The sequence below is a fragment of the Coregonus clupeaformis genome, chromosome 35 (assembly GCF_020615455.1).
Source record: "Coregonus clupeaformis isolate EN_2021a chromosome 35, ASM2061545v1, whole genome shotgun sequence".
NCBI classification, from domain to species: Eukaryota; Metazoa; Chordata; class Actinopteri; order Salmoniformes; family Salmonidae; genus Coregonus; species Coregonus clupeaformis.
The window spans coordinates 36,594,494-36,609,970 of NC_059226.1; the positions used below are offsets into that span (position 1 = coordinate 36,594,494).

General features: G+C 41.2%; 1 protein-coding gene across 1 annotated transcript in view; it reads right to left on the bottom strand.

The window, feature by feature from the left end:
* Nucleotides 1-724: 724 nt before the first annotated feature.
* Nucleotides 725-15,477, bottom strand: part of LOC121551673 (germ cell-specific gene 1-like protein) — a 34,670-nt gene continuing 19,917 nt past the window's right edge. The window contains exons 2-5 of the mRNA XM_041864383.2: nt 12,469-12,516; nt 4,570-4,722; nt 2,945-3,056; nt 725-2,251 (exon numbers count right to left, since the gene is read on the bottom strand). Coding sequence (XP_041720317.1) covers nt 1,882-2,251; nt 2,945-3,056; nt 4,570-4,722; nt 12,469-12,516 — 683 coding nt within the window. The 3' untranslated portion in view covers nt 725-1,881. The remainder of the gene's footprint in view (nt 2,252-2,944; nt 3,057-4,569; nt 4,723-12,468; nt 12,517-15,477) is intronic.

The following is a 15,477-nucleotide window of genomic DNA, read 5'->3' on the forward strand; positions in this document are numbered from 1 at the left end:
GTACACTACATAGGGAATATAGTGCCATTTGGGACACGTCCCCTGTGATAGCACATACAGTGGCTTGCGAAAGTATTCACCCCCCTTGGCATTTTTCCTATTTTGTTGCCGTACAACCTGGAATTAAAATTGATTTTTTGGGGGGGTTGTATCATTTGATTTACACAACATGCCTACCACTTAGAAGATGCAATATATATATATTTTTTGTTACACAAACAAGAAATAACACACAAAAAAACAGAAAACTTGAGCGTGCATAACTATTCACCCCCCCCCCCTCCCCTCCCCCCCCAAAATCAATACTTTGTAGAGCCACCTTTTGCAGCAATTACAGCTGCAAGTCTCTTGGGGTATGTCTCTATAAGCTTGGCACATCTAGCCACTGGGATTTTTGCCCATTCTTCAAGGCAAAACTGCTCCAGCTCATTCAAGTTGGATGGGTTCCGCTGGTGTACAGCAATCTTTAAATCATACCACAGATTATCAATTGGATTGAGGTCTGGGCTTTGACTAGGCCATTCCAAGACATTTAAATGTTTCCCATTAAACCACTCAAGTGTTGCTTTAGCAGTATGCTTAGGGTCATTGTCCTGCTGGAAGGTGAACCTCCGTCCCAGTCTCAAAACTCTGAAAGACTGAAACAGGTTTCCCTCAAGAACTTCCCTGTATTTAGCGCCATCCATAATTCCTTCAATTCTGACCAGTTTCCCAGTCCCTGCCGATGAAAAACATCCCCACAGCATAATGCTGCCACCACAATGCGTCACAAAACTAGTACACTACATAGGGAATATTGTGCCATTTTGGGACACGTCCCCTGTGATGAACAGGAAGAGGAGGAGCTGTCTGGTTCCATCTCCACATTGGATTGAATCTCTAATGTAGGGCACTACTTTTGTAGGGCACTATGTTTGTAGGGCACTACGTTTGACCAGAGCCTGAAGTACATGAAGAATAGGCTGTCATTTGAGACTTTACATAACTCCATCTATCTCATCATCGCTCCACCTGCCACCCTGTCCACATAACTCCATCTATCTCATCAACGCTCCCCCTGCCACCCTGTCCACATAACTCCGTCTATCTCATCATCGCTCCACCTGCCACCCTGTCCACATAACTCCATCTATCTCATCAACGCTCCCCCTGCCACCCTGTCCACATAACTCCATCTATCTCATCAACGCTCCCCCCTGCCACCCTGTCCACATAACTCCATCTATCTCATCAACGCTCCACCTGCCACCCTGTCCACATAACTCCATCTATCTCATCAACGCTCCCCCTGCCACCCTGTCCACATAACTCCATCTATCTCATCATCGCTCCACCTGCCACCCTGTCCACATAACTCCGTCTATCTCATCATCGCTCCACCTGCCACCCTGTCTACATAACTCCATCTATCTCATCATCGCTCCACCTGCCACCCTGTCCACATAACTCCATCTATCTCATCATCGCTCCACCTGCCACCCTGTCCACATAACTCCGTCTATCTCATCAACGCTCCACCTGCCACCCTGTCCACATAACTCCATCTATCTCATCATTGTCCGTGTCACACGACGCCCTGTCCACATATGTACAGGATAGCGGACTACTTCTTCAGACCAAAGCATTACACTATATACACCTCTCCTAACCCAAGATCAGCATCTTCTTCACAAACTTCACCAACTTCCCAACACTAGGATTGTACAATTCTGGTCACTTTTCCTAAAATTCCCAGGTTTTCCAGAAATCCTGGTTGGAATATTCCCAATGTGCTGCTCATCGTCCCCTTCTGATTCCCAGAGCTTTACAACCAGGATTTCCGGGAAAAACTTGGCATTTTTGGAAGGTTACTGGAATTTCACAACCCTCTCCCCCTCTCTCTCAGCACTGTTCCTCCCCCAGGGACTCCGAGTTCTCTCCCAGGTCGATGGAACCTGAGTGCCCACTCATCTTCCCTTTCCCTGGTACTCCAAGCAGCCCGGACCCCACCAGGCCTCCCCCAACACCTCCAGGACCCCCAGGCAGCCTTCCTCCCCCGTGCCCAGGGTAGACCTCCATGGAGCTGGAGATGGACTGGAGGGAGCGGTCCCTGAAGTAGTGGAAGGCATCCTGGTCGAGGTAGTTCTGCTCCTCCCTGAGACCCTGCTCGAACAGTTTGCGCTTGTGCCGGAACTCGATGACCGTCTTGGTGTAAGAGTTGAGGGTGGTGACGGAAGCTGCCATGCAGCAGGTGAAGGAGCCCCACGCCAGGCTGAGAGAGAGAGAGAGAGAGAGAGAGAGAGAGAGAGAGAGAGAGAGAGAGAGAGAGAGAGAGAGAGAGAGAGAGAGAGAGAGAGAGAGAGAGAGAGAGAGCGAGAGAGAGAGAGAGAGAGAGAGAGAGAGAGACTGAATAGCTCTTCCTCCTCGTGTGTGTGTGAGCATGTGTCCCAGACAACAGCTGTCTTCTCTAGCTCTAGACGTGGAAGGTGGAAAGTCAAGGAGAATCTAAGGCACACTCATTAACCAAGGCAGCGTCCCAAATTATACCCTATGCCCATAAGGCGGAGTGATAAAACTCTGGCCAAAAGTAGTGCACTATGTAGGGAATAGGGTGCCATTTGGGACGCAGCTCCTAGAGAAAACAGCCATATGTGTTGGTGTTTATAAATACGGGTGGGTTGATATGGACACAACGGTCGGTCGTCAGCTGGTTTCTAGATGGAGATGTTGCCTGTGTTCCGAGATGGGAGTTGGACAGTATAGAATGGCATGGAATGAATAGAACTTCTAGAATGCTCAGTACATTCTGGAATCACTGGTTTATATACCATTTGTTGCTGCTTTTTGACTGTGACACCAGTGTTTCACTGGAGAAATGTACAGTCAGTAACCACTCATATTCAGACTCTGATATGTCATCACTCTTACCAAAACACACACACACACAGACACTATGAGTACTGACCAGAAGGACCAGCCGTAGTCCCAGGAGTGGGGTCTCCAGTCTTCAGGACCTAGACTCACTGTGATCTGGAACACCTGGGTGTACATCATGTGAGCCACCATGCCTAGCAGACCTGAGGAGACACAGACACAGAGGTTAAACACACACACATACACACACACACACACACACATACACACACGTACACACACAGAGGTTTAAACACACACACATACACACACACAGAGGTTTAAACACACACACATACACACACACACACACACACACACACACACACACAGAGGTTAAACACACACACATACACACACACACACACACACACAGAGGTTTAAACACACACACACATACACACACACACACACACACACACACACACACACACACACAGAGGTTAAACACACACACATACACACACACACACACATACACACACACATACACACACAGAGGTTTGAACACACACACACATAAACAGTTACATAACAAACTAAATCACAATAATAATTATTATTATTATTATTATAAATCCTCCCCTCACCTCCATTAATAACTTCACATTAAACTCATAACTCACACTAGACTGATTCATCTGTATGCCCTGTCATATATTACATTATATATGGTAATTACTCATAAACACACTGCCATCTGTATGACCTGTCATATATTACATTATATATGGTAATTACTCATAAACACACTGCCATCTGTATGACCTGTCATATATTACATTATATATGGTAATTACTCATAAACACACTGCCATCTGTATGACCTGTCATATATTACATTATATATGGTAATTACTCATAAACACACTGCCATCTGTATGACCTGTCATATATTACATTATATATGGTAATTACTCATAAACACACTGCCATCTGTATGACCTGTCATATATATTACATTATATATGGTAATGACTCATAAACACACTGCCATCTGTATGAACTGTCATATATTACATTATATATGGTAATTACTCATAAACACACTGCCATCTGTATGACCTGTCATATATTACATTATATATGGTAATTCCTCATAAACACACAGTACACATTAAGTAACATTGATATAGATACTCATTAAGAGGACAACGCTATGTGTTACTGGATTACAACACCAACATGCAGCTGCTGTATTTATGCGTATAAGATGAAGTGTTTGTGTGTATGCATTTGTGTGTGTGTGTGCCGGTAGACAAATGTAATAATCTCTGAATGTGTCCCAAATGGCATCCGATTCCCTATGTAGTCCCTATGTAGTCCCTATGTAGTCACTATGTAGTCCCTATGGGTCCTGGTCTAAAGTAGTGCACAATGTAGGGAATAGGGTGCCAGCTGTCCTGCGGCTAGAGAGAGGGGGGGGGGGGGGGGGACTCAGAAAGAGAGAGAGAGAGATACAGAAAGAGAGAGAGAGATAGCCAGAGAGGAGAGAGAGAGACAGAGACAGAAACACAGAAAGAGAGAGAGAGAAAGAGAGGTGTAGAGAGAGAGAGAGAGAGAGAGAGAGAGAGAGAGATAGATGTGTTTGTGTGTGTCCATGTGTGTGTGTGCGTGTGTCCGTGTGTGTGTGTGCGTGTGTCCGTGTGTGTGTGTGCGTGTATGTGTGTGTGTTACCTGAGAGCACGGTGAAGACAGCAGCGAAGGCGTTGAGTTTAAGTCCGTCGATGACGTTGCTGGAATGGAAGAGCTCCAGACACATGAGACTGAACCCAACCACCAACAACATGATGTAGAGTATCTCTGATACCACCGACAACCACAGGACCCCTGGGGGACACACACACACACAAATAATGAAACATAAAAGAAAAGTGATCATTTTTCAGATAAAACTATACTAAATATATTCACGTCACCAAATAATTGATTAAAACACACTGTTTTGCAAAGAAGGTCTACAGTAGCCTCAACAGCACTCTGTAGGGTAGCACCATGGTGTAGCCGGAGGACAGCTAGCTTCCGTCCTCCTCTTGGTACATTTACTTCAATACAAGACCTAGGAGGTTCCTCAACCCTTCTATAGACCTATGGCGATTATGACGATCTCCGGCGGGCGTCCTCCAACCAATCAAAGCTTTTGCAGTATGAGCTAACATGCTGTCCATCCAATCAGAGAATGAACCTAATACTAAGTATGTTTTAGAAGCTTCGTGAGTTGGTGACATTGTTAGATAGATTTTGAATTGAGATAGTGAATAGTGGTAGTTGAGCATTTTGGGGATATTTTTTAATTCAAATTAGTTTCTTCAAACTGCAGGATACGGAGGAAGTAGACTATATATTGTTTTCTTGGTTTTAGAACTTTCTTTTTTTTGTTGAGTTAATGCAATTTATTTCAATTTGCCTTGCTAACTTTAGTAGCCACTAATTAGCTAGCTACCAGAGTGCAGTTTTCTCTGCCAGAGTGGCTAACGCTAACGACAATGTAGTGGATTTTTTTTGTTGAAGAACCCCTTTCATTGCCCACATCAGATTCAAGCTTCTAGGAAAAAGCTGCATGGATCATGAATTGGATGAAGGTCTGCGTCTGGAGGAGGTAAGAAGAAACAGGGATGTTCTCAAGCAGCTTATCGACACTACTGCATTTTTAGGGCATGTCAAAGTTGGCTTTTAGTATGGTTACTTGCTGAGCACATGGATGTTTCTACTGTCTTCTCTGGGATGTCGAAATCAATTCAGATTGATTGTCAACTCTCTCCTGACAGGAACTGAAGCCATGTCTCGTCTGCCCTCTCATCCACTGGTGCATTTTCCCTAGCTTTGGGATGAGGGTTGAACACATCTCTGACACCTTGGGGCAGATCAGGATGCATTTCCCTAGCTTTGGGATGAGGGTTGAATACATCTCTGACACCTTGGGGCAGATCAGGATACATTTCCCTAGCTTTGGGATGAGGGTTGAATACATCTCTGACACCTTGGGGCAGATCAGGATGCATTTCCCTAGCTTTGGGATGAGGGTTGAATACATCTCTGACACCTTGGGGCAGATCAGGATGCATTTCCCTAGCTTTGGGATGAGGGTTGAATACATCTCTGACACCTTGGGGCAGATCAGGATACATTTCCCTAGCTTTGGGATGAGGGTTGAATACATCTCTGACACCTTGGGGCAGATCAGGATACATTTCCCTAGCTTTGGGATGAGGGTTGATAGGTTGTACTCTGCTGCTTCTCCCGACCTCATGAAAGACAGTGAACCAAATATATGACTTGTCAGTCAGTATTTTAATGACAGAAACACAAGACATGCATCCCAAATGGCACCCAATATCTCTCTACATGGTGCACTACTTTTGACCAGGGTCTACCCTAGTCCATTTTGACTTTAACCATACAGGTCAAAGGTAGTGCACTATATACGGAATTGGGTGCCATTTGGGAGGCATCCAAGGAGCCAGGAGAGAGAGGGCTCAGTCTGTCAATATACCCTAAGTAGCTGAGACACCGATAACACATTTACTATCTCTGAATTCATTACATTAACAGGAGACACTGTGTGTGTGTGTGTGTGTGTGTGTGTGCGCGTCTGTGTTTGTGCGTGCGTGTGTGTGTGTGTGTGTGTGTGTGTGTGTGTGTGCATGTCTGTGTTTGTGCGTGCGTGTGTGTGTGTGTGTGTGTGTGTGTGTGTGTGTGTGTGTGTGTGTGTGTGACAGAGCTTTTGAAAGTAACCAATCCAAGATAATTAGTTCTGGGGGAATTGCATGTGAATGTAAAAAAGTATTCTTCTTGTTGTTGTTTATAAAGCTCTCAGGTGGCGTCTAGGTGTCAGGAAACAGGTGGCCACATTTTACAAACCTCCTAGACAACAACAGCCATGGAAGAAGAAAACTATGACAGGGAAACGTCAAAGTGAAATAGACAGAATACACCAAACAGCTTGCTGATCCCAGACCAGATTCTATGTAAACGGTGACAGTTGTTGATATTAAATTAAATAGCTAAATAACAAGGAAGTAGAAAAGTAAAAAGTTTACTCACTATAGGGACCCTTTTATTCTACTAGGACACCCTCTCTCACTATAGAGACCCTTTTATTCTACTAGGACACCCCTCTCTCACTATAGAGACCCTTTTATTCTACTGACACCCTTCTCCTATGAGACCTTTATTCTACTAGGACGCCCCTCTCTCACTATAGGGACCCTTTTATTCTACTAGGACACCCTCTCTCACTATAGAGACCCTTTTATTCTACTAGGACACCCCTCTCTCACTATAGAGACCCTTTTATTCTACTAGGACACCCCTCTCTCACTATAGAGACCATTTTATTCTACTAGGACGCCCCTCTCTCACTATAGAGACCCTTTTATTCTACTAGGACACCCCTCTCTCACTATAGAGACCCTTTTATTCTACTAGGACACCCCTCTCTCACTATAGAGACCCTTTTATTCTACTAGGACACCCCTCTCTCACTATAGAGACCCTTTTATTCTACTAGGACGCCCCTCTCTCACTATAGAGACCCTTTTATTCTACTAGGACGCCCTTCTCTTTTGTGGGGAGAAACTCATTCTGATTGGCTGGGCCTGTCTCCCCCATGGCAGCACCCCAGCTCAGTCATGTGAAATCAATAGATTAGGGCCTAATTTATTTATTTAAATTGACTGATTTCCTTATATGAACTGTAACTCAATAAAATCTTTGAAATTGTTGCATGTTGTGTTTAAACAGAGATGACCTTAGTGTAGAGATGAAAGCAGTATTAAACAGAGATGACCTTAGTGTAGAGATGAAAGCAGTATTAAACAGAGATTATGTTAGTGTAGAGATGAAAGCAGTATTAAACAGAGATGATGTTAGTGTAGAGATGAAAGCAGTATTAAACAGAGACGACATCAGTTAGCAATATTGATATCTCTCTTGCTCATCTCATCTTGTTCAGTAAAAACACACTGGTCCTCAGGAGCCTCTAGACCAACCAACACACACACAGACACACACGTTATAGACACACACACAATATTGAAACGCACACACATTGTTGAAACACACACACACACCTCTGAGTCTCTACAGCAACCATCACCCCAGCATTAACCAGCAGCTAGCTCAGCATGCTCTCCCTCACAGCACCGTCTCTGACTTAAATCACACACACACACACACACACACACACACACACACACACACTCATGCACATGCGCACGCACAAACACACACACTGTTCAAACACACAGATGAAACACGCACGCACACATTCACTATCTTTAAACACACACACACACATTGTTCAAACACGCACACACACACACACATACACACACAGTATCCATCTCTCTCTCTCTCTCTCCCTCTCTCACTCTCATTTCTCTCTCTCTCTCTCTCTCTCTCTGAGTGCCTGCTCTGTCTACATACCCTGTTGATATCTGTCCTGGATTGAAGAAGTAGCTTGTTGTTGAACAAAAATATAAACACAACATGCAACAATTTCAAAGATTTTACTGAGTTACAGTTCATATAAGGAAATCAGTCAATTTAAATAAATTCATTAGGCCCTAGTCTATTGATATCACATGACTGGGTAGGGGAACTGCCAGGCCCAGCCAATCAGAATGAGTTTTTCCCCACAAAAGGGCTTACAGACAGAAATACGTTTTTTCTGCGTATGGAACATTTCTGGGATTTTTTTTATTTCAGCTGATGAAACATAGGACCAACCCTTTACTTGTTGTGTTTATATATTTATTCAGTGTACATGGTTGTCAAACTACACACCACAGGGGAGATAAAACCGCTTGTATCTGCGTCTCAAACGGCACCCTATATTCCCTGTACAGTGCACTGCTTTTGACCAGGGCCCTGATCAAAAGTAGTGCACTATATAGTGAATAGGGTGCCATTTGAGACTTAACCGTAGACTCCACAGAGAGTTTCCCTAACACATCTTCTCTCTGCCCACAATTACTGTCTGAGAAAAAGATCCTACAGATAGAGAGAAGAGAGAGAGAGAGAGAGAGAGAGAGAGAGAGAGAGAGAGAGAGAGAGAGAGAGAGAGAGAGAGAGAGATGGAGAGAGAGAGAGAGAGAGAGAGAGAGAGAGAGAGAGAGAGAGAGAGAGATGGAGAGAGAGAGAGAGAGAGAGAGAGAGAGAGAGAGAGAGAGATGGAGAGAGAGATGGAGAGAAACACAAACATGCCTTGAGGGGCAAAAACCTGACAGGGAAAAAAAGTTAGCACAAAAAAAAAATATATATATTCCTTCCAATTCCGTGTTCTACATCTTGAATGAGCCTGAGCTTTCAGCGGAGAGTATATTCATATTCTATTGGAATTTCATGAGTTCTACTGTTCTACAGACGGAACACCACAAGAGACGTTTGGAATGCAGCCCAGGAACAGGAGGATTCATTAAATGGTGAATCTCTGTCTCTCATTACAAAATAATAGACTGCCTGTTTTAAGCCTAATTAGCCGTCGTGTGCGTCCTAATAATATCTCCTTTCTCCTGAAGTGTGCATTCATTGACTACTCCTGACAAATTTTGTAAGTATTGGATTGGTGTAGGCATTAGCTTCAGGGAGTTTCCATATAGACCTACCCAGGGGTGTCATGCACTCCAAAAATCTGAGGGGGCACAAAGTTTGTGAGGATGGCTGGGGGGGGTCTATATGGAAGTTGGAGAATTTGTCATTTTCTCAAACACCTGAAACAGCTTTTTCCTGCAATCTAGAGCCATAATCATTATGCTTCATTCTATGTAGAAAATCTGTATATTTTTTTGCATATCTAAGTATACTCCTGACTGGGGGTTCTTTTGTTAAAGAAACTAAATATGCTTCTCTGCTTCTCTGCTTCTCTGCATTTCTGCTCAAAAGACTGTAAGGAATGTGAGTCTTATTCAGTACATTTAGTTATTGCTTGCTGTTTGAAAGTCTACCAACCTTACCAGCAGGCATGCCAGATAGTTAAATTTTTTACATTTTAGCAGACGCTCTTATCCAATTAGGGTTAAGTGCCTTGCTCAAGGGCACAATGACAGATTTTTCACCTAGTCTGCTCGGGGATTAGAACCAGCGACCTTTCGGTTACTGGCACAACGCTCAATAACCGCTAAGCTACCTGCCGCAAGCAAGCTACTCTAACTTGATTGACAGTCTGAAATGGCTTCTTGGTAGTTAGTTATGAGATTGGGAACCTATCTGGGCCGGCTAAAGTCAACTTGCTAGGTCGCTAGTTGTATCACAGAGAAACAACCACAACAAAACAAAACAAAACAAATATTATTTTATTTTATTTCAAACTGGACAAATCTGAGGGGGCACATGATGCCTCTGGACCTACTACTACTAGTAATTTTCTTTCGAATCCATGAAGGGAAGTGAACAAGTGCACACTTTGGGAGAAAGGAAAGATTATTGACATGCATCGCGTGTGATGAAGTGAGCCTATGCCCAACTGTTGGAAAAGCATTCCACTTTAAGCCGTACACTCCACAGAGCTGGGCTTTATGGAAGAGTGGCCAGAAAAAAGCCATTGCTTAAAGAAAAAAATAAGCAAAGATGTTTGGTGTTTGCCAAAAGGCATGTGGGAGACTCCCCAAACATATGGAAGAAGGTACTCTGGTCAGATGAGACTAAAATTGAGCTTTTTGGCCATCAAGGAAAACGCTATGTCTGGCGCAAACCCAACACCTCTCATCACCCCGAGAACACCATCCCCACAGTGAAGCATGGTGGTGGCAGCATCATGCTGTGGGGATGTTTTTCATCCTGGTCAGAATTGAAGGAATGATGGATGGTGCTAAATACAGGGAAATTCTTGAGGGAAACCTGTTTCAGTCTTCCAAAGATTTGAGACTGGGACGGAGGTTCCCTTCCAGCAGGACAATGACCCTAAGCATACTGCTAAAGCAACACTTGAGTGGTTTAAGGGGAAACATTTAAATGTCTTGGAATGGCCTAGTCAAAGCCCAGACCTCAATCCAATTGAGAATCTGTGGTATGACTTAAAGATTGCTGTACACCAGCGGAACCCATCCAACTTGAAGGAGCTGGAGCAGTTTTGCCTTGAAGAATGGGCAAAAATCCCAATGGCTAGATGTGCCAAGCTTATAGAGACATACCCCAAGAGACTTGCAGCTGTAATTGCTGCAAAAGGTGGCTCTACAAAGTATTGACTTTGGGGGGGTGAATAGTTATGCACGCTCAAGTTTTCTGTTTTTTTGTCTTATTTCTTGTTTGTTTCACAAGAAAACATATTTTGCATCTTCAAAGTGGTAGGCATGTTGTGTAAATCAAATGATACAAACCACCAAAAAAATCCATTTTATTTCCAGGTTGTGAGGCAACAAAATAGGAAAAATGCCAAGGGGGGTGAATACTTTCGCAAGCCACTGTAGGGCTATCTTCTGTATACCACCCCTACCTTGTCACAACACAACTGATTGGCTCAAATGCATTAAGGAAAGAAATTCCACAAATTAACTTTTAATAAGGCACACCTGTTAATTGAAATGCATTCCAGGTGACTACCTCATGAAGCTGGTTGAGAGAATGCCAAGAGTGTGCAAAGCTGTCATCAAGGCAAAGGGTGGCTACTTTGAAGATTCTCAAATATAAAATATATTTTGATTTGTTTAACACTTTTCTGGTTACTACATGATTCCATATGTGTTATTTCATAGTGTTGATGTCTTCACTATTATTCTACATTGTAGAAAATAGTAAAAATAAAGAAAAGCCCATGAATGAGTAGCTGTGTCCAAACTTTTGACTGGTACTGTACATCGTTCTTGAGTTATTTTGTAAGCAGTAAGCTACAGAAGCTTTATATTCCAATAATGCCCAGTTCACAGGGGTCTAAAGTACTTAAGTAAAAATACTTTTAAGTACTACTTAAGTAGTTTTTTGGGGTATCTGTACTTTACTTTACTTCACTATTTATATTTTTGACGACTTTTACTTTTACTTCATTAAGAAAATAATGTATTTTTTACTCCATACATTTTCCCTGACACCCAAAAGTACTCGTTACATTTTAAATGCTTAGCAGGACAGGAAAAGGGTCTAAATCACACAATTATCAAGAGAAAATCCCTGGTCATCCCTCCTGCCTCTGATCTGGCGGACTCACTAAACACACATGCTTCATTTGTAAATTAAGTCTGGAGTGTTGGAATGTGCTCCTGGCTTTCCGTAAATAAAACAAAACAAGAAAATGTGTAATTTACCTCAGAGTGAAACATTGTTTAGGTGCACGTGTAATCATAACACTCACGAGATAGAAGTTCTGTTCATTTCATTCAATTTGAAGTTTTATTTGTTCATATTTCCCGCGTTGTGTCGGAGCTCCGTTGTTCGGTGTGGTTGTGCGTTGTTTAGGTACACGTCAGGGGCGCACACGCCTTTGCGAAACGCTGTATGTTATTGTGTTGCCGCTAATAGCCAATTCCAATCAAGTTTATTATCGTTAGAAGTCTGTCTTATACTGAATGGGCACAGTACATGGAAGTGAAGACGTCTGTTTTAAACAGAAGATTATAGAATGTATATATGCACATTACTCACCTCTCTCTGAGGCCGGAGCCAGATCAATGAAGCTACGACACTTTTCACCTGAGAGAGAGAGAGACAGAGAGAGACAGAGAGAGACAGAGAGAGACAGAGAGAGACAGAGCGAGAGAGACAGAGAGAGAGAGAGAGAGAGAGAGAGAGAGAGAGAGAGAGAGAGAGAGAGAGAGAGAGAGAGAGAGAGAGAGAGAGAGAGAGAGAGAGAGAGAGAGAGAGAGACAGAGAGAGAGAGAGAGAGAGAGAGAGAGAGAGAGAGAGAGAGAGAGAGAGAGAGAGGGGAGGGTACAAGGGTGTTAATATCTGTGAATATAAAGAATTAAAAATTGACAGCCAGCCTAATTAAAACCTAAATCTGACCTGACCTACACTACACCTCTCTCTTATTATGTTATTCTCCATAGACAACAATACATAGTAAATAGTCTGAGGATCTTATTCTCTATAGACAACAGTACATAGTAAATTGTCTGAGGATCTTATTCTCTATAGACAACAGTACATAGTAAATAGTCTGAGGATCTTATTCTCTATAGACAACAGTACATAGTAAATAGTCTGAGGATCTTATTCTCTAGAGACAACAGTACATAGTAAATAGTCTGAGGATCTTATTCTCTATAGACAACAGTACATAGTAAATAGTCTGAGGATCTTATTCTCTATAGACAACAGTACATAGTAAATAGTCTGAGGATCTTATTCTCTATAGACAACAGTACATAGTAAATAGTCTGAGGATCTTATTCTCTATAGACAACAGTACATAGTAAATAGTCTGAGGATATTATTCTCTAGAGACAACAGTACATAGTAAATAGTCTGAGGATCTTATTCTCTATAGACAACAGTACATAGTAAATAGTCTGAGGATCTTATTCTCTATAGACAGTCCATAGTTAATAGTCTGAGGATCTTATTCTCTATAGACAACAGTACATAGTAAATAGTCTGAGGATCTTATTCTCTATAGACAACAGTACATAGTAAATAGTCTGAGGATCTTATTCTCTATAGACAACAGTACATAGTAAATAGTCTGAGGATCGTATTCTCTATAGACAGTACATAGTAAATAGTCTGAGGATATTATTCTCTATAGACAACAGTACATAGTAAATAGTCTGAGGATCTTATTCTCTATAGACAACAGTACATAGTAAATAGTCTGAGGATCTTATTCTCTATAGACAACAGTACATAGTAAATAGTCTGAGGATCTTATTCTCTATAGACAACAGTACATAGTAAATAGTCTGAGGATCTTATTCTCTATAGACAACAGTACATAGTAAATAGTCTGAGGATCTTATTCTCTATAGACACTACATAGTAAATAGTCTGAGGATCTTATTCTCTATAGACAACAGTACATAGTAAATAGTCTGAGGATATTATTCTCTATAGACAACAGTACATAGTAAATAGTCTGAGGATCTTATTCTCTATAGACAACAGTACATAGTAAATAGTCTGAGGATCTTATTCTCTATAGACAACAGTACATAGTAAATAGTCTGAGGATCTTATTCTCTATAGACAACAGTACATAGTAAATAGTCTGAGGATCGTATTCTCTATAGACAACAGTACATAGTAAATAGTCTGAGGATCTTATTCTCTATAGACAACAGTACATAGTAAATAGTCTGAGGATCTTATTCTCTATAGACAACGGTACATAGTAAATAGTCTGAGGATCTTATTCTCTATAGACAACAGTACATAGTAAATAGTCTGAGGATCTTATTCTCTATAGACAACAATACATAGTAAATAGTCTGAGGATCTTATTCTCTATAGACAACAGTACATAGTAAATAGTCTGAGGATCTTATTCTCTATAGACAACAATACATAGTAAATAGTCTGAGGATCTTATTCTCTATAGACAACAGTACATAGTAAATAGTCTGAGGATCTTATTCTCTATAGACAACAGTACATAGTAAATAGTCTGAGGATCTTATTCTCTATAGACAACAGTACATAGTAAATAGTCTGAGGATCTTATTCTCTATAGACAACAGTACATAGTAAATAGTCTGAGGATCTTATTCTCTATAGACACTACATAGTAAATAGTCTGAGGATCTTATTCTCTATAGACAACAGTACATAGTAAATAGTCTGAGGATATTATTCTCTATAGACAACAGTACATAGTAAATAGTCTGAGGATCTTATTCTCTATAGACAACAGTACATAGTAAATAGTCTGAGGATCTTATTCTCTATAGACAACAGTACATAGTAAATAGTCTGAGGATCGTATTCTCTATAGACAACAGTACATAGTAAATAGTCTGAGGATCTTATTCTCTATAGACAACAGTACATAGTAAATAGTCTGAGGATCTTATTCTCTATAGACAACGGTACATAGTAAATAGTCTGAGGATCTTATTCTCTATAGACAACAGTACATAGTAAATAGTCTGAGGATCTTATTCTCTATAGACAACAATACATAGTAAATAGTCTGAGGATCTTATTCTCTATAGACAACACTACATAGTAAATAGTCTGAGGATATTATTCTCTATAGACAACAGTACATAGTAAATAGTCTGAGGATCTTATTCTCTATAGACAACAGTACATAGTAAATAGTCTGAGGATCGTATTCTCTATAGACAACACTACATAGTAAATAGTCTGAGGATATTATTCTCTATAGACAACACTACATAGTAAATAGTCTGAGGATATTATTCTCTATAGACAACAGTACATAGTAAATAGTCTGAGGATCGTATTCTCTATAGACAACACTACATAGTAAATAGTCTGAGGATATTATTCTCTATAGACAACAGTACATAGTAAATAGTCTGAGGATCTTATTCTCTATAGACAACAGTACATAGTAAATAGTCTGAGGATATTATTCTCTATAGACAACAGTACATAGTAAATAGTCTGAGGATCTTATTCTCTATAGACAACAGTACATAGTAAATAGTCTGAGGATCTTATTCTCTATAGACAACAGTACATAGTAAATAG